At 40.3% G+C, this 24,341-nt stretch overlaps 1 protein-coding gene across 37 annotated transcripts in view; it reads left to right on the top strand.

Annotated features, from left to right (window-relative positions):
- The window catches only part of DOCK9 (dedicator of cytokinesis 9), a 296,457-nt gene that overhangs the window by 233,075 nt on the left and 39,041 nt on the right, over window positions 1-24,341 (top strand). For 19 of the 37 annotated variants that reach the window (XM_017503539.2, XM_017503532.2, XM_017503519.2 and 16 more), the window contains 7 exons: window positions 799-913; window positions 4,455-4,521; window positions 5,933-5,980; window positions 8,500-8,636; window positions 17,180-17,295; window positions 22,576-22,713; window positions 22,828-23,010. In XM_017503539.2, the coding sequence (XP_017359028.1) occupies window positions 799-913; window positions 4,455-4,521; window positions 5,933-5,980; window positions 8,500-8,636; window positions 17,180-17,295; window positions 22,576-22,713; window positions 22,828-23,010 (804 nt within the window). Of the gene's footprint in view, window positions 1-798; window positions 914-4,454; window positions 4,522-5,932; window positions 5,981-8,499; window positions 8,637-9,179; window positions 9,224-17,179; window positions 17,296-22,575; window positions 22,714-22,827; window positions 23,011-24,341 lie in introns of all 37 variants that reach the window. The other 18 variants (XM_017503546.2, XM_017503543.2, XM_017503542.2 and 15 more) reach the window with 2 other exon arrangements.

Below are 24,341 nucleotides of genomic sequence, written 5' to 3'. Positions count from 1 at the left end.
AAAAAAAAAAAAAAAAAAAAAAAAAAAATTTCAATGGAAATTCAACTGGGAGAGTTCTTAAATCTCCTGCATTTGCAATCACATGATGAGAATCTTGTTCTGCTTTTTTTCCAGGAGAAACTGCTGCCTAGTGGCAGAATTGTCCTCTCGTTTGCCCCAAGATTTCTGACGTTTGTAGTGTTGAGCTAAGCTGATGAAAGAGTGACCTCATCAGTTTAGGGCCTTTGGCAATGCTGTGCTGATGTGTCCCTGTTTGTCCCCATCAGGCACCTGCCTATTGCGTTCCCTGAGCAGTGCCCACAGCACACCCCATGATGCACCCTGGATGACGGCACCTGGGCTCCAGGCTTTGGGGTGCTTTGGGCACAGCAGCACCACAGGCACTTGCTGTTCCAGCCACCGCCGTTGTCCTCAGGAGGTGGCTGGTTGTGTGGTGTCTTCTGAGTCACGGTTCCTGTTCTTGATCCTAGCACACATACTTTCTTGCATGAGGTTTCAATATTCTGGCATCTCAGAAGGTTTTACTTGGCATAGCTAAAGCTGTGAAAGATCTGTGCCTTCTACTTGTCCCTTAGGAGAGCATGCTGAGGAGACAAGTGAGGGCTTCTGTGGACAGCGTTTGAGTGAATTATATTTGGGTGAAGGGGTGCCTGTGGTTTAATTGTCAGCAAGTTACTTGCACCTTCCAATGTGTATGATCTGACTCAGTTCTAAGAATCTTTCTCTTCCAAGGGAGAAAAGGGAAACACATTTTCCTCCCATAATTAAGTAGAAAAATCACCTATATTTTCTTTTTAGCACCAACAAAGTAGCACATTGGGAAATTCCGTGGTTCGCTGTGACAAACTTGACCAGTCTGAGATTAAAAGCCTACTGATGTGTTTCCTCTACATCTTAAAGAGCATGTCTGATGGTAGGTTAAAGTATGAGATTTCTGTTTTGCTTGTTTCAGTATTTGGTTAGTTTGTTTTTAACTTGCAATGAGTTGGAATGATACAAAGATTTCAAAGGATTTTCTTCCTTATTTGAAAGGCATATTCATTGACTAAATTTAATAGAAATAAGAGCCTTATTGTGGGAAAATCATGTCCTTAATTATTTTTATTCTAGAAAATAAGTTCTAAAATGTGGATGGGCCTATTTCTGAAATTTATATTAAACTGGGACCTACCATCTTAACTAAAGGAGATAGAAGCACATATATAAAATAGCTTTTGACTTAAAAAAAAAATTGTAGGCTGGGCGCAGTGGCTCACATCTGTAATCTCAGCACTTTGGGAGGCTGAGGAGGGCAGGTCACCTAGGTCAGAAGTTCAAAACCAGCCTGGCCAATCCAGTGAAACCCCATCTCTACTAAAAATACAAAAATTAGCCAGGCATGGTGGCACACGCCTGTAGTCCCAGCTTCTCAGGAGGCTGAGGAAGAATTGCTTGAACCAGGAAGGTGGGGGTTGCAGTAAGCCGAGATTATGCCATTGTACTCCAGACTGGGCAACAAGAGCAAGACTCCATCATGAAAAAATTTTTTTTTTATTTGTCCAAACAAACTTACTGGCAACTTGCATAAGTGTGTTTGTCAGTCTCTGGAATTAGAATGTATGTTGTAGGGGGACCTAAGCATTCCTTCCATTTAGAGTGTATATGATATTCCTGGCTCAAACTGGAAGGGAGAGATGTTATTTTAGTTTTCTAATGGAAATGGTGGTATCATCGTAGATTATGTTTCTGTTTAAGGGTCTGACAACCACATTTTAAAATAAGAATGAGCAGAACTATGAATGCTGTATCTGGACCACATAAGGCTTGCAAATATGTATGACAGGACAGCTTCAACTGTTAGCTCATCTGTGTATCTGGCTGTGTAATATAAACAATCCCATTATACAATGTCACAGTTCTTATCCTTGGCAAAAATCTTATTTTCTCTACAACGAATTAAAAAGTATGCTGTGAACTTCATTAAGGTGATTGAATTAAGATGAACTCTCTTGAAAGCAAAGTGCCATTTGTTGAGAACCTGAAGGCCTCTTGTGCTGCTTATATCTGGGGGCGGGAGATGTGTACTAAACATCCAGTGGAAGGTATTTCTGCCTGAGAATAGAATTTCTTTTATATCAAGCTTCCATTTCAGCAGCATTAGTAGCCTGACTTTTTTTTTCCCGCGACCCAAGCCAACGTACAGCCTGACTTTTTAGCTCAGATGGTAGAAAAAAACCTGCTTGCCCTTAAAATAGTTAAAGACTGGGTAATTCATTCTTCTGTTGATTTGTTACTTTAAAGTGCTGTTTATAAAAAAAAAAAAAAAAGAACAGATGAGCAAGACATTCCCTGAATGATGACCAAATCCACTAGCTTAGGGCACTTAGTCTGATATTTGTGTTTATAAAGTTGAAATTCTTCCCATTTAAGTCAAAAGTTCTAAACTTTGCTTCATGGTGATAATGAGTTTTAGCCAGAACTAGAATCCTGTTTTTCCTTTGTTTAAAGTTTTCTTTAAAATAGTTAAAATTTCAAATACTGAATATGATCTGTAATAAGAACATAACTGCTTTTTAAAGACAAATATACAAGAACATTTGAATTCAAGTGAAAGTTATTCTTTGAAGTCAAACACATATTTTTAAAATGAAACCACTTCTTCAAAACGATTTTAGAATATATTTCTTCTCAATTTTCTTCAAGTTATCATTTTCCCTTTATAATTAGAATTTGTTGTATGTGCAGCCCATTTAAGAAATCTTCTCCAACCCCCAGGGTCATGAAGATATTCTCATATTTTCTTTGAAAGCAGTGTTATTTACATTTTCACATTTAACTCTAAAAATCTAGCTACAATTGGCTTTTGTGAGTCATACGGGTTAGGGAGAGAAATTGCCTCCGGAGATAGTTACCACATAGACAACCAAAATAAGTTGTGTGACTCTGTAGCTACTCTGTCATTTTTTCCACATTTAATGAACACTTTCTACATGCTGGGCCCTCCCTCGAGGTCCTTCTTGTGCTATTTCCCTCTCCACAGAGCTTGTCTTTGTCTTCCCACTCTCTGCAACCAGTAGCCAGGGCCCAGAGCAAGGAATGGCAGCATCGGTGCCCATGCTGCTGGCCCCTCTGTCTGGTGTGTGCTGAGGGTGACCACTGAGGCCTGCAGGGTGATCCTACCAGGCTCTCCAGCACACACTGAGCTCCCTGGGGGCTCACCCTACCAGCTTCAAGTAGCCAGAGTCTGTTCCTCTGGAATCTAAACTCAAAACCCCTAAAGATGGAAGCCTCTGGCCCACCCTTGTTACTGGTCTAATAGGCCAAGCGGCCTTTAGAATCAGATGCACGCAATTAAAATTCCCATTCAACCATGATTCTTCAGACTGGTAAATGGGAGAATTACTTAATTTCTCTGAGCCTCTGTTAGCTCATCTGTAAATGAGGACTTTTTTCTGCCCCAGATATGGTAAGGATTAGTTGGCACAATCTATGTGAAATTGTGAGAGTACCTAGCACAGTGCCTGGCATATAACAGATTCTCGGCCTATATCTCATGTGATTCCTGCCTGTCATTGTTCTTGACAAGTGTTGAGTGAAAGCCTGTCATCTTCAGGAGCCATCAGCATCCCCACAGTGACTCTCTCTGCTCATCTCAGGCCCCAAAGACTCTGGCTTTTTCCTAAGAGAAATCTCTACCTATTTCTCAACTTCAGTGTAAAATATAAGGATGCAAAAAAGGTTAGCTATCAAATGATAACACTCAAATGACAGTAATACTCAATTGTTAACGGCACATACAGGAGTTTAAATGCACATACCATTTGGTACAGCTCTTTCGCTTCAAAGAACTTATCCTGTAGGTATAGTTAGACATGCATGCAAAGACCCACATAAAAGGATGTTCACTGAAACATAATTATAAAGCAAAAAGTTAGGTGGGGAGAACAGTAAATATCTATCAGTAGGAAACTAACTCAATTACAGTCTGTCTACACAAAGGAATATTAGGCAGCTTGGAAAAACTTGAGATAGATCCAAGCCGTATTGTTCAGTTAAAACTCAAAGAGCAAAATCATGTGTGTAATACGCAAAGATTTTCAACAAATTCCCTTCTGGGAAGAGATCCGGTAGTAGGAGAAAAGAGAGCCCAGCTTTAGGTTATATGTCCACATGTATTCTTTGAATTTTCTAGTCTATTTAAGAGCATGCTACATTAAGTTTAAATGAACATCGTGCTAGAACATAGCACTAGATGAGGTATGATGGAATTAAAGTTCACATGTTCAAATGCAGCATCTGGAAGTTGAATAGGCCTCCAGTGTGTGATATCCAGTTTAGAGTGGTCAGCTGTAAAAGAGGGCAAGGGAAGGGCTTGGAGGCCTATCCTCCAAGGTCTCTTCCCATCTTCTCAATAGGTGATTCTCCATAATGTATATGATATGTATTGTGATTCTAAGTAAATGTTTATTTTCTAGATGCTTTGTTTACATATTGGAACAAGGCTTCAACATCTGAACTTATGGATTTTTTTACAATATCTGAGTAAGTAGCTTTCTCTTTGCTCATTGCCTCTTGATTTTTTCTGGATCGTTAAGAGGCGTGAAGAATACTATGTAGTTGGACCAGGAAAGTAGTGTATGTCACATCCTCACTTACTCCTTAAGCCCTTTCTCATGGACCTGCCCTAAAACATATTTTCAGAACTTAGGACCCAGTGATCAGTGGTCACCCTTAAAGTGTCACAGAGATGTGCTTGTTTTACATGAGGGGTGTGTGTATGTGTATAAGCCATCTTAATAAAATAACACAAAATTTATTAGCTGAATTGGGTAGATACTGCTTTTCCAAGTTGAGCCTAACTTAAGCTGATAAAGAAACTGGGTCAGAAAAATTGCTATAATTTTAAAATATAAGAAATAAAAGTGAAATCTTATGTAGCATCTTTATTATCTCATTTTGGCTCATCAGTGTAAGTTTCTGATTTCCTTTAAGCTCTTTACTTTTAGAAACATAAATCTACAATCCCTTATCCAAAACTCCTGGAGCCAGATGATTTTCCAAGTTCAGAACTTTTTGGATTTCTGAAAAATTTACACATAGACTGTATCCCATAACATCCCAGCAGCATCTCTCTACAGTTAAAAAATATTTCTGCAGCACTGTTACTATTCATAATAATTGGATAAATTATAAGTAGCTTTATGTCTATTATTTTGGGTCATACTTTGGCACCAAATGTATTTGCATGAACTCAGGAGGAAGCTGGTTTTCAGAGCTTCATGTGTGTTGGAACTACAGGTGAGAGACTGTGGGCCTGGCCCTCAGAGGACACTTGACTCACAGTCTTGGATCATAGTCTCCTGACCTCTGCTGAGTTAAAGGCGGGAGTTACGTGGTGAAACGAGATCCAACACCAGAGGAGCTCACCAGACACTGTTTTAACTACCACATTAAATACATGATTTTTTAAAAACATCAATGTTGTTAAATATATTTTTTTAAATATATCTTGATGTGTATGGGGTCCAGTCCATATACTTGAGCCAAAATAGAGAGCTCCTTATATAGATGTGAATGAGGATGAATAAGTAACTTAAAACAGTGTGTGTGGTGGTCAGCATGCTTTCTCAGACACACGGCCGTGGAGTGAATCCCTGCTTCTGAGTTGATGGACGGTCCTGTCAGTCATGGGCCTCTGAGCTGTGATGCTTTAACCAGCCACCATGGCACTGACAGCTACACAAAATGGGGCTTCCCTCACAGGTTAATACATTTCCCTGGATATGAAGGGACTTTTCAGAGGACTCCCGAAAACCATTCTGAATGAATAGGATGTGACATACTTTGGTGCCAGACATAGTGTTTGTTGAATTTGTTATTGTTACTAGATAAATAACGTCCTAAAAATAATTTTCTCTTCACATTTCCCTAATGATTTTCGTCTTGCCTGCAGAGTCTGCTTGCACCAGTTCCAGTACATGGGGAAGCGTTACATAGCCAGGTACTGTGGGGCATTTTCATTTGAAACGTTGTTTCCTGGTTCTGACTGTGTGGGAATGGTCATCAGTGGTGGCTGGTGGTTGGGATTCATGGAAGTGGCCGTGAGGACCAGTGGCAAGCACTTGGATTACTACCACGGAACCCAGCAGCGTCTTTGGTCGGCATTCCTCCAGGCTTCCTGTCTCATTTCATCTCACGTGTGTCTCTTGGAAAGTGTTCCTTTAGTGGACTGTGGCTACCCTTCCATCCTCTTGTCCAAACTCTTCCTCATGCTCTGTTCTGTCTCCTTCCCAGCTTCTTCTCCCCAGTTCTTCTTCCTATGTTCCTTCCTTAATGATTTCTCTTCCTCTGTTTGACTTTCCAAGGTCATTTTGACTGTTCCTGCTCCCAACTACAAAGATGCTAAAATCTCACCTAACCACTCTTCTTTCTTAATGAAAGCATGTTTTCAGTCCATCTCAAATTTGTGTGGACTTCCACAAACCTTCTCTGCAATGGAGCCTTTCCTCTTCTTACTCTTGACTGGGTGATAAGCACTCTGCGTTCTTGGCCAGGGCTCCCTGGTGAAAAGCGTCACTCTACTTGGCCCCCAGAACCAGCCACCTAGAAACTCCTTTTTGGCTGTGTGGCTGGACGCGCCTTCTTTGGCGTTTCTTCACAGCACTCTTGTCCTTACCAAGCTCTTCCTCCTGCCTCATTGCCATTCGGAATGTCTGTCTGGTTTTTTCTCTGTGTTGTGAGCCATTCTTTGTTAGTGTGTTAGTGGGGTCTTGGTCTAAGTATTATGGTTTTTTTTACTGTTTTTTTGGCAGCTTTATTATACGTAAACATGTTTTAAGAAAAACTTAAAAATTTAGTTGCAATTGATGTTTGTTTCTCTATATATTGATAATTTTGTCTTACAGCAATGGTCTAGGCCCGGGATTTTTAATAGACTTTCTCTTTCAATGTGAAGATTTTCTTTTTAGGTTAACATTGTTCTTTTCTGGGGATATTTGAGAAATTTTCAGAATCACATTTTATGTTAAGACGTAAAGGTGTATGTTTTCTTTTTAAAAGAAGAAAATTTAGAATTTTTGTGCTTTCCTCCTATTAGCGTTTTCTACTTTTCATTGAAATGTGGTAGCGTTTAAAGTTCTCTAATCTTAACTGCCTTATTTTTATCACAACAGTAATTTTATATTTGCCTTTTGGAGTACTAAATGCAAGTATATACAAGGTGTCCTTATACCACCACCATGTCCCACCTTGACTTATATTCTCCTTGACTTTGTCCTATGAAGACGGGCAAACAGTAAATTCTGTAACAGAAAGCCACTGTGCTAGGTTAGCTTCATTTTTGCAGTGACACCTACATCACAAGATGGCATTTGGAAAATATTGTGCCAAGTAGAATAAAATGCCTCACAGCTTAAAACGGTGAATGTGGGAAGCTGAAGATTTCTGTCCCAACAAAATGTTTTAGAATCGGGTTTTGTAAAATGGTTAACTTATTTTTTTTCTAGTGAATATAAATTTAACTACTTAAAAGAAAATCTTCCTATTTCATAAGCACCCTGTATATATTTGCATATAAAAGTGTGGACTGCCTTAAAAATAGATGGGCCAAGGAAAACGGGAGTGGAGATGGTGTGACTTTGCTCCATGCACTGTGGAAAGATATGCTCTGCTCTATACAAAAATTGCCATGGGTCTCTGCTGCATGTGAATCAGATCCTGAACTAGACTGTGAACCTTGTACATGTTTGCCATCCATGGTGGTCCAGTCTGATGAACACTGTGCCTTCTCGTTGTCACTTTGAAGTCACCCAGCAGCATGCGGTTGATGGTAGTCCATGCATGTCCCTGTTCTTCTACACACAATAACACAGTGAGGGGGACGGTTGGCTCTGGGACAGGGGACAGGTGTCATTGCAGCCCTGGTCTCATTTTCATCTGCTCTGGTGATGGTACACAGCAGGAAGTTAGCTGTTTGATTGCTAACCCAAATCACTCTTCTGTTTTCTCCACTTGACTGCTGACAAGTTTAACAAAGTGTGTGGCTCTTCTCCTTCCTACTTGGGTAAGAATAAAGGTGTTAAAACTCATATAATCCCCTCCATTGCATGTTTGTTCTCTGTGTCTTCCAATGCATTTTTAAATTTAATAAATACATGTCTTTAGCTCTTTCAGAACATATATAATCGAAAAAGATTAGTGACGTTTTGTCAGTTGTCAGAACACTAACCATTAGCACTGCATTGGAGCGATGCTCACTTTTTTCAAAGTAGCATCTCTAAAGTACTTTCTAAAAGTGAAAAGGTCCCTGCTTTGGCCTGATTTTTGCTTCTGGGTCATCAGGTGCTTTGCTGTGAAGTTTGTAGGAGCTGCCACCTGTCTGTGTCTCTGGCTGCTCCGCCGCACTCGGTCAGTGCATGGCCATCTCCCTCGTGCCATGTCCTGGCTTCACTAACGCTCCCCGTCTCGCTGCGGTGTAACACATCTAACTTTTGCTTCTATCCCATTTCACTCATGTTGCAGGAACCAGGAGGGGTTGGGACCCATAGTTCATGATCGAAAATCTCAGACATTGCCTGTTTCCCGTAACAGAACAGGAATGATGCATGCCAGATTGCAGCAGCTGGGCAGCCTGGATAACTCTCTCACTTTTAACCACAGTAAGTCCCATGACACACCATCGTAACAGCCAGCCATCTATGTGCCATCTCAGAGGGGAGAGCCCCAGGCCACACCTACCACATCACCAACTTGATTTTTCTTCCAGCTCAAAGCAAGTAGGATGAAGAGCTCATGGCACAGTTCCCTTCCTTGGAGGAGCGTCCTCAGCATTTGGGAGTGACACAATGTGGAACATGCTCAACTACAGCACTAAAGTGCCTCACCCTTTCCCCATTCCCAAAACAAAACTTGGCCAGGTCCATAGCCAGCCATTCTCCAGTAGTCTAAACATAATGTTTGGATTCGTCACCTAGAACCAACTTAAAGTTGGTTTTCCTCTGCAAATCCTGAGAACATTTGGGATGGTTTTCTTTCACCCTTCCTGATCCTGTGCATGTAATTGATCAAGCGTCCACATTCTGACATTCCAACTCTGAATGAATGTTAATCCTTACACTGCTGTGAAAACATAAAGCCCATGAATCAATTTGTGAGAGTGTGGAAAGCGTCCAATAACAAAGTGACTTTTTCTGTGTTTTCAGTGTGAGAAAGATATCAAGTGTGCTTGGAATTTCTGTAGACAATGGTAAGATTTAATCAGGTTGAAGTCTGCTTACGAGGCCGCTTCACTTGCAAGCCAAGACCTTTTTGTTCATCTTGCCTTCCTAACTCTGGGGCTTTCTAACTTCACAATAGAGAGTCTGCCAACACAGAGGAGCATAATTTTAATTTCCTTTTATCAATCAGCAGAGGGGACAAGGCATTGTGTGCTGTTTCTAGTAATTTAAGTGTTTTCTTAAGGGTTTCTCAAAGCAGAACACCTGAAAGATATCAACCATGCAGCACAGGAAAACTTAATGAGGTCATTTATAATAAATCCCATTTCTGCTAGCATTGTGTTCTCCAGATTGTTCTATCTCTTCTCCAAGCATGACACAGCTAGTTACTGTTTTATCTCAACAATTATTTGTTTTCATTCCAAGGGCTGTCTTTAATACATGGTTATTAATATCCTCCCATCATGTCTAATAATAAATTCCATTCACTGTGATTTTCACATCTCTTTTTTAAATGCAGGCCAAGAGTAAAGGCAATGTTTCCGATGCATTGTATTAATAATAGTTCAAAGTAAGACACCTGAGGAATCAAAACAAAGCAGCTTCCCACACCTCTACTCCATCAAGGTTAAATGTTATAAAGATTGGCTGGGCACCGTGGCTCATGCTTGTAATCCCAACACTTTGGGAGGCCAAGGCAGGTGGATCACTTGAGACCAGGAGCTCGAGACCAGTCTGACCAACATGGTGAAACCCCATCTCTACTAAAAATACAAAAATTAGTCAGGTGTATTGGCGCATACATGTAATCCCAGCTATTGGGGAGGCTGAGACGTGAGAATCACTTGAACCTGGGAACCTGAGGTTGCAGTGAGCCAATACTGTGCCACTGCACTCCAGCCTAGGTGACAGAGCAAGACCCTGTCTCAAAAAAAATAGAAAAATAAGAAATGTTATGAGGGTAGTCGCTCTTGATAAAATCCCAGGCTTAATTTAGATAATGTCAGTCTGCCACATACTGAGTTGGTAGCCATAAAATGCTAGTTCTGAGTTCTACACTTAGCTATAGAATGTAAATTTAGTGACACCTTTAAGGCTACAGGATTTGATTTTTTAACATCTTTTCTGTTGGGGCTTTGCCAGCTCTGCAGAATACGAGTTAAAACAAACAAAACCGGCTAGGCGTGGTGGCTTATGCCTGTAATCGCAGCACTTTGGGAGGCTGAGGCAGGCGGATTCCCTGAGGTTGGGAGTTCGAGACCAGCCTGACCAACATGGAGAAACCCTGTCTCTACTAAAAATAGAAAATTAGCTGGGCATGGTGGTGCATGCCTGTAGTTTCCTGCCTTGGGAGGCTGAGGCAGGAAAATCGCTTGAAGCTGGGAGGCTGAGGTTGCAGTGAGCTGAGATTGTGCCATTGCACTCCAGCCTGGGCAACAAGAGCTAAACTCCATTTCCAGAAAACAAGAAAGAAAAAAAAACCAAGGTTTTTTTAATTTTTATTTTTAGTTTTCTTTTCCCATTTAGCAGCAGAAATTCAATCCTACTGATAAACAGGACCTGCTGGACCTCCTTTGCTTAAATACTTTCTATAACACAGAGGCTAACTCACTATCAGTTAAACGCTTAAACCTTGAAGCACTTTAAAACAAATTCTAAGTACACCAGGACTCCACCTCCAAAGATAATCATTTAGGAAACACAGAAAACAAACAAAAATTAAATGAATGGTCCACATGTGAATAAATAACCTTAATCCACTTGGATATGCAGCAGCTCTTCCCACTGCAAATGGGTTTTGTGGAGGTAACTCGAACTGGAGGAGAGAGACAGCTGGCCTGGTGCTGCTGCTGCTGCCAAAAGCCACCTTGTTAACATAGCTGATTCCCATTCTGCCTTCCTGCTACCCACAGAGCCCTGTCCTCCTGCCTCCCTCTACTTTTGTCAGTTTTCAGTGGCACACTGTCCTCAGTCACATTTCTCCTGCTTTGCCAGTAAACAGCATGTAGCAGACTCTTCTAGCCCTTGCCAGCGTTCCTACAATTCCTGCTTATTCCAAATTGGTTCTGTTGTCTCCTAAGTTGTTGCATCTCCTAGAACTCAGCCTTGTTTTACATCTCCAATTCTCATGATGAGTTTGAGTGGCTTCATCTTTTCCCTCTGCTAGCTCTTTGTGCTCCAAATCGCCAACTCAGACAAAAAACACAAAGAAGGGAGTGCATACTGTATGTACATGAACATGTATATGTGTGTGTGTATATATGTACATGTTTGTTTACATCTGTACCTGGGTATTTTTTGGAAAATTTATGGCCATGTATGTCTTTTTAAAAAAATCCCATTTAACAACAAATGCAATACCTTCTGTTGGGCCAACCAATATGACATAGCTCCAATATGTGAGAATGTTGCCAGGGATCCCTAGGAGTCCAAAATGCATTTGTTTCAGAAGAGAATAAAAATAGGAAGTGTCCCTATACATCTGTATTATTCATTTCCCCTTCCTGTAGAGTAGGAAAGGCTTTGTCAGAACTCAGCGTGACCAGCAGGGTGCAGCAGAAGCCCACAGGAAACAGAATCCTGTGTAGGTCTGTCCCCATCACCACTGGTAACAGGATGTGGAAGAAGGCACCCACCCCACACACTTCACTTGGAACTTGGGCAAGAACCTGTCTTTACTCTTTGATTTTGATAGGAAGTAAAATAGCAAATCCCCATGCCCAATCCCATGATGGCCAAGTCATGTTAGCTATTTGAAAAACACCCTTAAAGGACAGGTTTGTTGTTTGGGTCATCTCTCAGGTGTATGGAAAGTAAACTTCAGAACACTTAGGCATTGACATATTTAGTGTAATTTGTGCTCATTGTGTATCACTGGAAGAGATTTGTGTCGAATGAAAAATTGAGAGTCATAGCACAAAACCACAGTGATAGCATAAAACCACAAAGAGAAGGGAGTGTTTACTGTACGTACGTGAACATGTATATGTGTGTGTGTATACATGTACATGTTTATAAACCACATTATGAGGTGAAAACTAAGTGACACGTGTTTGCAAATAAGTGGTACATTTGCAAAATATATATAAAATAACACTATGTTTACTTTGATGTCATGTGTTGTTCTTGGAATACATCAAGTTCATTTGCATAATTCATATTTCCCATTGGTGTGATGTGGGGAACGCCAGCCAGGAGGTAGCAGCATGTAAAGAAAATCTGGTTTTCATATGATTCGATCTAATGGGCAGTTAAAGATTACTGGGTCAAGTGGCAGATACTATTTCAGATCAGAATCAGAAAGCATTTTCTAACTGAACTGCCCTTGAGTGGCATGTGCTGAGCTGCCTTTGAAGCTCATGTGGACACTTGCAGCTGGAGGTGTGAAAACAGGCTAGAGGAGGCCCAGCTGGGGTATTGTCCAGGTCACTTTAAGCATGTCCTGAGTTGATGGCATGGCTGCCAGTCCCCATTTAACTCTGACACGTCTTTGATGTCTATGAAGCACAAGCAAGAAAATGAATATAGACAATCATTAAATTCCTTTACTGTATATAATATTGAATTAATATGAAAAATACAAAGAATGTAGACATCTCTGAGTTAAAATATTTTTCAGAAGTTTTAAATCATACATAATATATCTTTAAAATTGGATAAAATGTGCTTGGATGCTTTTAACATATATTCAAAATAGTAAATAAATGTTTGTGGCCAGGTACAATGGATCACACCTGTAATCCCAGCATTTTGGGAGGCCAAGGCAGGCAGATCACTTAAAGTTAGGAGTTCTAAACCAGCCTGGCCAACATGGTGAAACCCCGTCTCTACTAAAAACAAAAAAACTAACAATAATATAAAAATTATCTGGGCATGATTGTACATACCTGTAATCCCAGCTAATCTGGAGGCTGAGGCAGGAGAATTGCTTGAACCTAGGAGGTGAAGGTTGCAGTGAGCCGAGATGATGCCACTGCACTCCAGCCTGGGTGACAGAGAGACTTCAATTTGAAAAAAAGTTTGTTTATAAACAAAACACTTATTTCCTTGATTTTGATATGTGTTTCCTTGATTCTTGTGCATTTTTTAGCGTTTCCAAAGTCAGGTATATCTTACGTTACATTGGATATGGTAGTCTGTCATTGATTGGTGTTTCTTGCAATTGATGGGCTCTCAGTTGAGAAGGTCTGCTACAGTGTATGTTTAAAGTCAGTCATTTGTAATATCCTTGCAGAGGGCTTTAAGATGTGTGGTGTGTTTAAACCAAGTATTTTCACTTGGGCCCTTTATTTCATATGAGATCCCGTTTTCAGATGCAGCTCAACATTCGGTTTAAAAAGGCCACAGGGAAGAGAAAGCTGATGGTATGACCCCTGCCTCCTGAAGTACAAACTCTCAGATTAGAGCCCGTGTCTCCACAAGGCATTCTGAGCATTTTTGTTTTCTTCGTCTGTGGATCAAAGAGCAGATATCAAATGACATAAATTTTGCCTTGGGATGTTACTATTCTGTTCTCTACTCTTTGCCAGTCTGTGAGAAAAACTTTTTAACAACAAAAATGGGATGGAAATGAATAATAGATTGTGTAGATGTTGATCAGTTTGATATTTTGCAAAAATGTTTGCACTCAGTAAAACCATATGCCATGAGTTAGTATATATATAGACTAGGTCTTATTTGGAGAGTTCTTTCAGCAAGAAAATTCCTTGTCATTTGGTATTTATATTTTCTCTTAAAACTTATTATGTTTCTGGATTCACATTATGGGCTAGAGAGGGTAAAAGTCAATAAAAGCAAGAATTTTGGTTGCATAGTGAGGCAGCTATCAACATGGAAGTGCCCCCTGTAGGAATATGTCTCTGACCTCCTCTTCTATCCCAAATGTCCTCTGGCATTCAGAAAAGGTGTGTGGCCTCAGGCTTCCGTCCTACCCACCACATTACCTCTGATGTCATGGTGGTGGGGAGGGAGGAAGTTCACCGATGTGACACCATTATTCAGTTGAACTATGCAGGTAACGTGAGCTTGTAAAACAGGATTAGGTTAATTCAGTGTAGACAAATTTAATCCGTGGCCCCTGAGTATTTAAAAGATTTGGGAACTTTAGAATAAGTGTTGTCAGAATGACAATAGAGTGAAAATTGTATCAATTTGAGCAGTGAATCCGAAGGTCTGTAAAGCAGCCCAGGGCGTGTGTGCCAGAGATGGCACATCCCTGCGGAAGTCCTGTGGCTCTGTTCCCGAAGAGCCAGGTGGAGGGAATCAGTGCAGACCCCCAGGCACCACGATCCCCTGGTGGAAATCCGTGTGGTTCACACCACAGGCCTTACCTGCCCAGGTCAAAAGCTACTTAATCAGCTTTCAGAACGTTGCCAACCCATAATTTAAGAAATATCTCTGCCTCTTCTTGGATTTACTAACTCAGCTTCATTGTCCTGCGTTGGTCTGTACCATGATGACTTGATTAAAGTCTTCCTCCTGCACAGCTCTGTTCCAGGCCTTGAGACATACGGTCTCCAGTCTCTGTGATTGGGACAGCCTCTCTAGGCTGCCAATTATTTTTAGAGATTTAAAAAAATAGCACTAGCTCAGGAACCCTGCTGATTTTTTAGATGAAACAGTTGAAGGAAAAGCAAAGCATAACAAAGTGTGGCTAAAAGGACCACTTCTTTTAGATGCCTGTATGACTCAGGCAGGCATAACCATTTCTGTATGAATCTGACTCTGAAGGAGAGTAGATAGATGGTGTAATAACATTTCCTGGTACCATGTTTCCATATGTCTATACGTAATTAGATAATAACTCAATTAGCATAGTCCATTGGTGATATGTTTTAAAACAGCATCTGGCCAAATTCTAATTTTTAATTGTTTCAGGCGTTCAGCCGGGAGTAGTTAAATTCTATGGGCATTCTTCAGGCCATCTCATTGGTAGTGATCGCCTAGATGTGCTTCACCTGTAGGTGATCTAGACAGAGAGAAGGACAGTTCTGTGCAGAGAAATAAATTAAAATAATCAAAGCCACTTCCTTGTTAAAATTGAATCTAGACGAAAACTCATTCAAGGCAAATGGCAGCTGCCAGGAAAGGATCCCTTGGATCTGTGTGATCATTTTGGTTGGTCTGATAACAGGTGTTGTATTTTTTGTGTGTGCCCTCTTACCACAGTATGTGATCACTTTAACAGTAATCATCGACCTGTTTGTTTTCCTTTCATTGTCTCTGTATCTTACCAAACAAACCTCTCTGAATAAAGTCATGCCTTGGCTTACCATCATGGCAGTGCAAGTAATATTAGTACCTCAACGTGTCCAACTTTCTTTTCTCTGGGAGATTTTGTACCCAAAAAGCAAAAATGAAATGGAGCTAGCATGGTGCCAGATGTATGGCAGATCCTCACTAAATCTAGAGAGATGCAGGCTGTGCTGCAGAGTGGGAGTGATGTGCTCCACAAACAGATCTCAGCCCCACCTTTGTGAAAGCAGAGCAGCATTAGACAAAAGCACACAACAGCATTTCTATCATATTTTAAAAATCACTTCTGTAGCTTTAAAAAGCTCTTTTGTAGCCTTTTAAAAAACACTATAATTCTGACATTTAAGTCAGAATGATGTCATGCTAGTTACTTGATTTTCTCCCAATAATATGTACTATGATACAGTGACCTGTATAAGGAATTTGGAGTGTAGATTCTGGTTTTTTCCCATTACTGGTCTCGAGAAAATTTCCTAGGTTTTCTGTACTTCATTTTCCTGATCTATGTACAAAATGTCCTCCTCTCTGGAGTACTAGGAAAATTACTTAAGTAATAAGCGTTGCTTTATTTTTGCTCCTTGGAGAAAGACATTACATGGTGTTTTATTATATTGCCATCTTTCATTGAAATCTAGATCAGTACTGTAACATCTTTGCATCCCTATATGTATTTCTGCTAATGCATACCATTTCATAATTTAATATCTCAAATTGTATGTCAAATTGCATTTATATCAGTACTAAATTGATTTTGCCACTTATAGAAGATTTCCATTTCCATTTAAATTATGTATGATTAAGCTAAATTTAAATGACAGATTCTTCAAGTCCTTTTCTTTTTCTGAACATTTCTTTCAGACATGTTGGCTTTTATGCTTTTTCTTAAAGCGAGTAGAGTACTATGCCCTGCGCAGTCAACTCTTGATTATCATTCATGAGCCTTGCTGATAACATAGCTCCTGATGTTATTGACTTAACACCTTCATAGCACTCACTGTGTGCCAGGCACTGTTCTAAGAGCTTCACGAATATTAAAAAATTTAATCCTCACCACACCCTTTGAGGTAGACACTGTATTATCCCCATTCTACAGATGAGGAAACTGAGGTTATAAAGAAGCCAAATAACTTGCCAAGGCCACACAGCAGGGGAGTGGCAGAGCAGGACTCGGTGAGCAACAGCCTGATCTCAGGCTCATTTTCCTAACCTGTGTCGTGCTGTGACCTCCGCCTACATGGGAAGCTTTGGAAATCTTAGCCTCCACCAGCACTCCTGCCGGACAGCAGAATCGGTTGACGCCTGTCTTGGTCCAAGTCCTGTCTCCACTGTTTACTACCTATGTGACTTTAGACAAGTTATTTAGCCTTTCTGTGCCTTCGTTTCCTTCTCTGTACCAACAGTTCAACAATGCTCATACTTCACAGGGCTGTTGAGGGATTAAATGAGAGAACATGTGTAAAGTTCATAGAATCCTGGCTGGCACACAGAAAGTGCATAATCAATGTTTGCTGTGGCTATTGCCCTTTCAGAATGGGAAAAAAGTTATAATTGAATGGAAACATTGTTACTACTGTCTCCCTTCCTTCCCCCACCAAAAAAAAAGGCAAACAGGGAGACAAGGTCCCAAAGTGGGCCCCCTGGTAAATAATCAAAAGTTGACTGTGTGACCCTGTCCCACCAGCCTTGCCTTCTGAACACTGGGCAGTAATCTTGTGCTGTAATTCATGCAGGCTATGGCCACTCGGACGCAGATGTTCTGCACCAGTCATTACTTGAAGCCAACATTGCTACTGAGGTTTGCCTGACGGCTCTGGACACACTCTCTCTATTTACATTGGCGTTTAAGGTTTGTATCAATCAGCTGTTGGTGGCCCGAGTTCTACCTTTTCACATTCATTCTGTTGGGTAAGCTCAACCAGCACACACCTACTGTGTTGCATTTTTACATCAGCAATTGTTTTTGTCCCTGTAAGGAAACCATTAATCTTTAAATTCCTTTAATGAAATCATTCCACAGTGAATGGCTTGAATGCCCTGAAATAAAATGTAACTGGTCAGTGTGTGCTGTGGGCTTGGGCATGGTGGAAACACCATCTCTGAAGGCAGTTAACTCTTGGCTCGAACCTTGAGGATGATGGATATAGGCACCTACTCAGGTATTTCTGCCTTGAATTTCTTTAAATATATCCAGATGTTTTCGCATTTAAACTAGATTTTTATATGGAAAGGAGCAATAAAGACAAACATGCTCATCTTTTCAGTTTTTTATCTGTTACTAAATTAAACGATAAAAACATTTTGGAGATAGAAAATGAAAGATTTTTTTTTTGGTCTTATTTTTAAGTTTTAGCAAATATTCAAATAAGTGGAGATGGACTCTTCAGCTACTCTCCTGTTTTTAGGAATACTTCTCATTCTTGCTAAATGATTACTTCTATTTCTATTATAGAAAGGAGAAATTGAATGAGTGTTTATATGTCATAAATATTGCAGCAATTTGTTTATTTGCAAGGGTATTCAGAAAATAGAACCAAAGTCATTCTCTGCTTTACTTGTTTCCACTACTCAGAAAGCGTATTCCTTTTAGGAAGAGTAATGATCGTTTTCCTGACATCCTGGCACTTTATTATTATATACCTTACTCTCCTTAGCCGCCACCCCACTATTGTCCCCATGAAACCCATTACTAGGAGCCCAGTTGAGAGATTGGGAATGAGCTTGCACAGAATGAGCTCAGGGGTAGGAACGCCTTGGCACCCAGAGCCTCTACTACAGAGGCTCTCAGAGTGTGGTCTCCAGGCCAGCAGCAGCTGCAGCCCTGGGGACATGTGAGAAATGGAAATCCTTGGGCCACCACCCAGACCCACTGAATCAGAAACTGTGGCCGTGAGACCTGACCATTACACTGCCTCTACTAGAAACAGGAAAAAGGCTTCAGAACCTCTATTTTCTTTTGGGTATTTTTAGTTAAAAATTCTTGTAAATAGGCAGGGAAGGTTTTTAAAGTGAATATCTGGCTATGCACACCAGTGTCAGTCTCAAACATGAACCATTAAGTTCAGAACAGCAGTGGCAACACCTTCTTCCCCTCTCTGCCTGTCCCCCACCCAGTAAATAAGCAGGAAATTCTGGAGCTGCGGAGCAGCATCATGGGGTGAGCTACGGGCACACAGGGCACTAGTGCAGTCTGAGTGGCACCCGTGAGAACAGCCTGCAGTTCTAACTCAGCCCCCTTCAGGTTGCTTGCTTAATAGTAAAGAAGAGTGTTTGTCACTATTCCTGGATCTCTAAATATCTGGCCTCCAATCTGGGAATGGGAACGCAGTCGGAGCTCAAATATGAACTCCAGGTTAACAGCACTTTCCCCTGTGTGTGCTCCTCTCTGGTCCTATGGCAAAGGGCCTGACCCCTGAGACACCCAGGGAAGGTTGAGCTTTTAGAGCTAAGGAGATCTCTGTCCAGGGTTATATGCCTGCATGCAAAAAATGTTTCCTTTTTACAGCTCAACACCTCCCACTGGGAGGTAGGCAAATGTATGGTGCACTCTATGGCATTACTGGATGTTGGGCCATGTGGTAAGACAGGCTTCCCTGGCTTAGACTCACAAATATGAGAGGCCCATTGGCACCACAGCCACTGGGATCTTTCTCTGCAAATATTTACTCAGCTGAGGCATCAGTTGGAACACATCAGAAGAGTTATAGCAGTAAGTGAGCTGACATAATTCAAGAAAGTCATCTTCAGCAGGTATAGCACTGCGGTTACTTACTCTTAATTGGCCACATCTAATAAATTGCCAAAGACAATCCAGAAATCAATTTCTTAGTAAGATAAAATGTTTGAAAGATTTAATCCCAGAATTCTGGTTATTATTATTACATTAGCTTCCTGCTGTGTATTGAGTGCCTTCTGTGCTTTAGGCATTAATCTTCACAACAGCTCTGCCTGGTAGATCGAATTATCCCACATTTTACAGACGAGGAAATCGTGGCTGGGAGAGGCTAGGAAATTTGCCCAAGATCGCCGCACAACTGGCCTGTCCAAAGGTCATGTTCTCCACTAAGTCATATGTGTGTGAGTGTGTATGAGAGAGAAAGATGAGGTGAGTTGAGTAAAGATCCAAGGTGTTTGAATGATCTCTTACACAGACAGAAGAAAACTACCAAACACTTATCAGGTGACAGATGTTTACAAATCTGTGTGCATTCACACATGTTATCTCAGTACATAAAAGGGTTTGTTTTGTAAACAGGTTGTCACATGCAGGAAAATATGGTTTTTCTGATGTCTGTTATTAACACAATCCCAAACCAATACTGGCCTTCAAGAAGTTTACAATATTTTTAATGTGTTCACAGATTTAATCTGGAAATGTATTTTCAGCAGTTCCATTTAGTGCCTCCTCTTGATTTGAACTGCACAGTGAGAAGTAACACATAATCAGCAACAAAAGGAACCAAGACAGGAGGAGCACATGGGTAGTCGAAGGCTTGCAAGGCAGCTTGTGATCTGCTTTGCACAACTGTGAAGCTGGTCTGCCGACACATGAGGCTTAGGTCATCTTAGTGATTGGCAAACATCTGAAACAGAAATGGCTCTTCTCCAAACTGACTTGTTAAAGTTATTTTAAAATCGATTTGTATATAATGATAAATGCTGTCTGAATGAGAAGAGTTTGCTGTCTTAAATTAACTTTGTTCCAGATACCTCATTTGGACACCCGTTTGTTTGGACAGAGGTTTGTTTTCCTCTGTGTTCCTGGATCTTTTAAAATTACTGATATTGAGCATTCATTTTCTGAAAGGCCCATCTTCTGGATCAAGCGCCATAAGAGACCATGTTACAACTGTCAAACCTGAATCCAAGACAGAGAATTCCTGGATAAGCAGTCTCCACTTTATTGCTAGAAATAAGCCCTGCCTTTATGTTATTCTAATGTGTCATTTAATTTTCTAAGTGAAAATTTCCCATCTTCAACAAGAGTCTATAGGGATAAAAAGATAGAAATAAGATACCCTGTATTGTTAACTGTGGTTATTTCTGAGTGGTACAGTTAAGGGTGATTTTTGTTTTGCTTTTTTGCCCCCTGTGGGCCTTTCTGAATGTTCAAAGATGTGTTCGTATTTAATGTATGTGACCTTCTAATTGATGAGAGTGCAGCAGGGAGACACAGAGACAGAGGGGAAAAAAATGATTGGAAAATAAAGGCAAGTAGTTAGGAAACTAGGGTGTGTCTAGGACAAAAGGTCCTTCACCCATTTAAATGGAGGTTATTTACATATTTTTAAAAATAAGTTATATTGTATACATTTGAGGTTTACAACAGGTTATGGGATATATGATGTAAATGAGTTTGAACTCCATTCTTGCAAACAAGTTTTGAGATCAGAGCTAAAGAGGACTAAAACCTGACCATAGAGAGAGAAAGGTGGAGAAATTTAAGTAAAGTAGAGAAACATTAGAAACACAGGCCAATTCAGAGAGCAGAACTGGGAAGCTTGGCAATTTTTGTAGAAACCATATCTCCTGGATAGCCCCAGCAAAGAGTGCTAAGAAAATGAAGTCTCACCTCCAGATTCACATAAATCTTAATCCAGTCATAATTAGGAATATAAATGCTGGAGAAAAGCAAGGCTTTTCAAACTACAGCTCCTAAGAAAATGGTGTTCATAGATAAAACTTGTAAGCATTTCCAGAAACACTGGAAATCTGTTTCCTTGTGTGTGTGTATAGCTGCTAATGGTTGAGAATTAGATCATATTCATTTAATTAGACCCATTTTCTGTTCATTAAATTGCTCCCCTTTCACATGGTGGAATTCAATATGGTACCTTAGTATTTCATAATAGAAAGATCACTGGGAATTCCAGGTGTTCTGCCAGCTGTGATATAGCCACAATTCACTGGACCTAAAAACCCAAAAGCTCCTTGAGGAGAAATATCCCTTCAACAACAAGACAAGGTAAATCTTGCTCTGAAACTATGACTGCAACCATAATTTGCTATGTAGCAAAATTATTTGGACATAAATTACCCCTGTTCATTTGGCCAAATTGTAAGATTGGTTTGAGATACTGGCCTCTTGACATTTTTTAAATTGATGTCGCATCTGCCTGCTTGTGCAGAATGCATACACGTATCCTTCTCCCCACAGAGCTTTGTTCAGACAGCTTGTCCATATTGAAAGGTGGTCCTCTTTAGTATCGCGCACATTTAGACACAAAGCTCTTACTGGCTGCTTGCTGGGTCACACCTCTAGCTACTGTGTATATTATGCAGTTGATGGGAATTTCAGCCAGCCAGGCTTCCAAAGTGTTTAATTTGTGTGAATTTTCTACTGACATGAGGAAATCTTGAATGACTAGAAGCAAATTATAGTCTTCTTATTTTCTTTGATAAGTAAAATCTACAAAATGTTAAAACCCTGCTGGCTACCGCCTATTGAGCTACATCAAAGTATGTATAAGATGGTTTCTACACTTGACCTCATGTCTTCACAGTTGGTGTTCAAGGTCAGTTTTAGGGTCATCATTTTACAGATGAGGATACCGAGACTCAGTTTACCTGTGTAAATTCATGCCCATGATAAGTGGTACCTGACTGAAGCCTGTACATTTTCCACTTTACCAAACTCTCTGATTGTTCATAGCTTAGCATAGTGCCTTAGGAGCCTGGGGAGGTAACTTCATTTTTGAGGCCCTGTTTCATATACCTTACTTGAGTAATTACACAGTAATGTATTAATCTGTAATTAATACATACCTGTGATGGCAATTCTCTGTTGGAATTAAGATGTCACAAATGACACCTCTGTATCAGTAGCTGGTAGACAGTAAAAATGAGTAAATATTAATAAATAGCTGCCCTGTCAGTACTAAGCAAGTCTTCCTTTCAACTGGATTACAGTTTGCTGGGAGGTTTATCCCCAAAATATAAATGTACTGATAGATTTGTTTGTTCTACAAAAGAATTCTGTACTTTCCTAGAGGATTCAAGACAGAGTTTATTTAAAGTATAAGTTGTCTTAATACTTAGAATATTTAATCCTTGAGCCTGAAATTGTGTGAAACCTACTTAGAGGTGTCTGGTGTGTTTTACTAACAAAGCCATCAATGTGTGTTTTAAGAACCAGCTCCTGGCTGACCATGGACATAATCCTCTCATGAAAAAAGTTTTTGATGTCTACCTGTGTTTTCTTCAAAAACATCAGTCTGAAACAGCTTTAAAAAATGTCTTCACTGCCTTAAGATCCTTAATTTATAAGGTAAGTTGTTTCATGGGTATGTTAGATGTTTCGGCTCCTCCTCCTGGTATTGAAGGGTATATTACTGAGCACTGATCCTTCTGTGCTTTATCTGTTTCCTCTCATCCTGTCTAGTTTCCCTCAACATTCTATGAAGGGAGAGCAGACATGTGTGCGGCTCTGTGTTATGAGATTCTTAAGTGCTGTAACTCCAAGCTCAGCTCCATCAGGACCGAGGCCTCCCAGCTGCTCTACTTCCTGATGAGGAACAACTTCGATTACACTGGAAAGAAGTCCTTTGTCCGGACACATTTGCAAGTGCGTGTGGTTTAGCTTTCCAGTACAGATTTACTCTGGGGAATCCTGCTGTATCAGGAAAACTCTGAGTATCACATTGACCAATTTACCTTGTCAAGATCTGGAAAACTGGAAGCCACATTTTCTGGCTTGGTTTGTTTCATGCTCCATTACTATAAGACCTGGGCCCCAGATGCATTTCTATTGGAAAATTGACATTTAAATATTGAGTCAATATTGTACTGATTAAAATTCTGTTGAATCAAGAAGTATTAGAACCTATGTGAGGATGTTAATAGTAAACATTTTAGGTAAGAAACAAAAAGCCCAACCAAAGTGGTTCTTTTCTGTCTTCCATCTACTGACACATCTGCTATCTCTCCAGAGTTAAAGCATCCTAAATTCTCTGCTCTAAGAGCCAGCCAAGATAATGACACAACTTGTGTATTTTTGTAAACTCTGTTTTTCTACAAATACATGGTAGGTGTCCCTTTTCCATCTCTGCATTTAACCCTTTAAAATATATATATATATATATATATACGTATATATATATATATATACATATATATATATATAAATAAATAAATATATATATATATATAGAGAGAGAGAGAGAGAGAGAGCGAGCGTGTCCACATAGGACTCATGGATACAATCATGACAAAATAACCCTCTCCCCACCCTCATGGAGTGTAGTCTAATGGAGGTCACAGACAAGCCCTGGAACTCTCAGAGTGCAAGTGTAGCCACTCCTATTATAGAAGAACTTGTGAGTGCATCAGGAGGGGCACCTGGTGGATGAGAAGGATGCATAGGGGCTGGTGATTGAAGAGCAGTGAGCATGTTCCAGGCCACAGTGAAACACTGGACAGTGTTGATTATGGGTCAAGGGTAGTCTAGACCTCAGCTAGGAAGACCTTTGTCAAAGCTAGGTCAGAGAGGATGGTATCCTAGACCAGGAATGATGAGGTAAGAAGGAAGAGGAGATTGAGCTGACAACATTTGGTGACCAGTTGTACCTGGGTGTGGTGAAGGAAAAGGAAAAATAAAGATGGCCTCCATGCTTTAGCTGGAGCAACTGGATGAAGGCAGTGCTATTCATAGAGCCAGAAAAAGACAGAGCCCCCATTGCACAGTTAATATATCCATGTTCTGATAAAGCAGTGCAAATGGCAGTCTACCCATTGCATATTTAATACATATAACTTCAGACTGAAAACTGAGAAGTAAATCACATCTCCCTCTTGGTTAGAGAAGATAATAGGTAAGTAACTATCCAGGTGGGTGGGTTTATCTCATTGTCCTTCTCCCTTTGCTCTCCTGATTAGCATTTTGCTTTGCAAACGATA

This window comes from Cebus imitator, unplaced genomic scaffold, assembly GCF_001604975.1.
Source record: "Cebus imitator isolate Cc_AM_T3 unplaced genomic scaffold, Cebus_imitator-1.0 Scaffold312, whole genome shotgun sequence".
NCBI classification, from domain to species: domain Eukaryota; kingdom Metazoa; phylum Chordata; class Mammalia; order Primates; family Cebidae; genus Cebus; species Cebus imitator.
The sequence above is the reverse complement of the archived record's forward strand: the minus strand, read 5'-3'. Positions and strand labels throughout refer to the sequence as shown.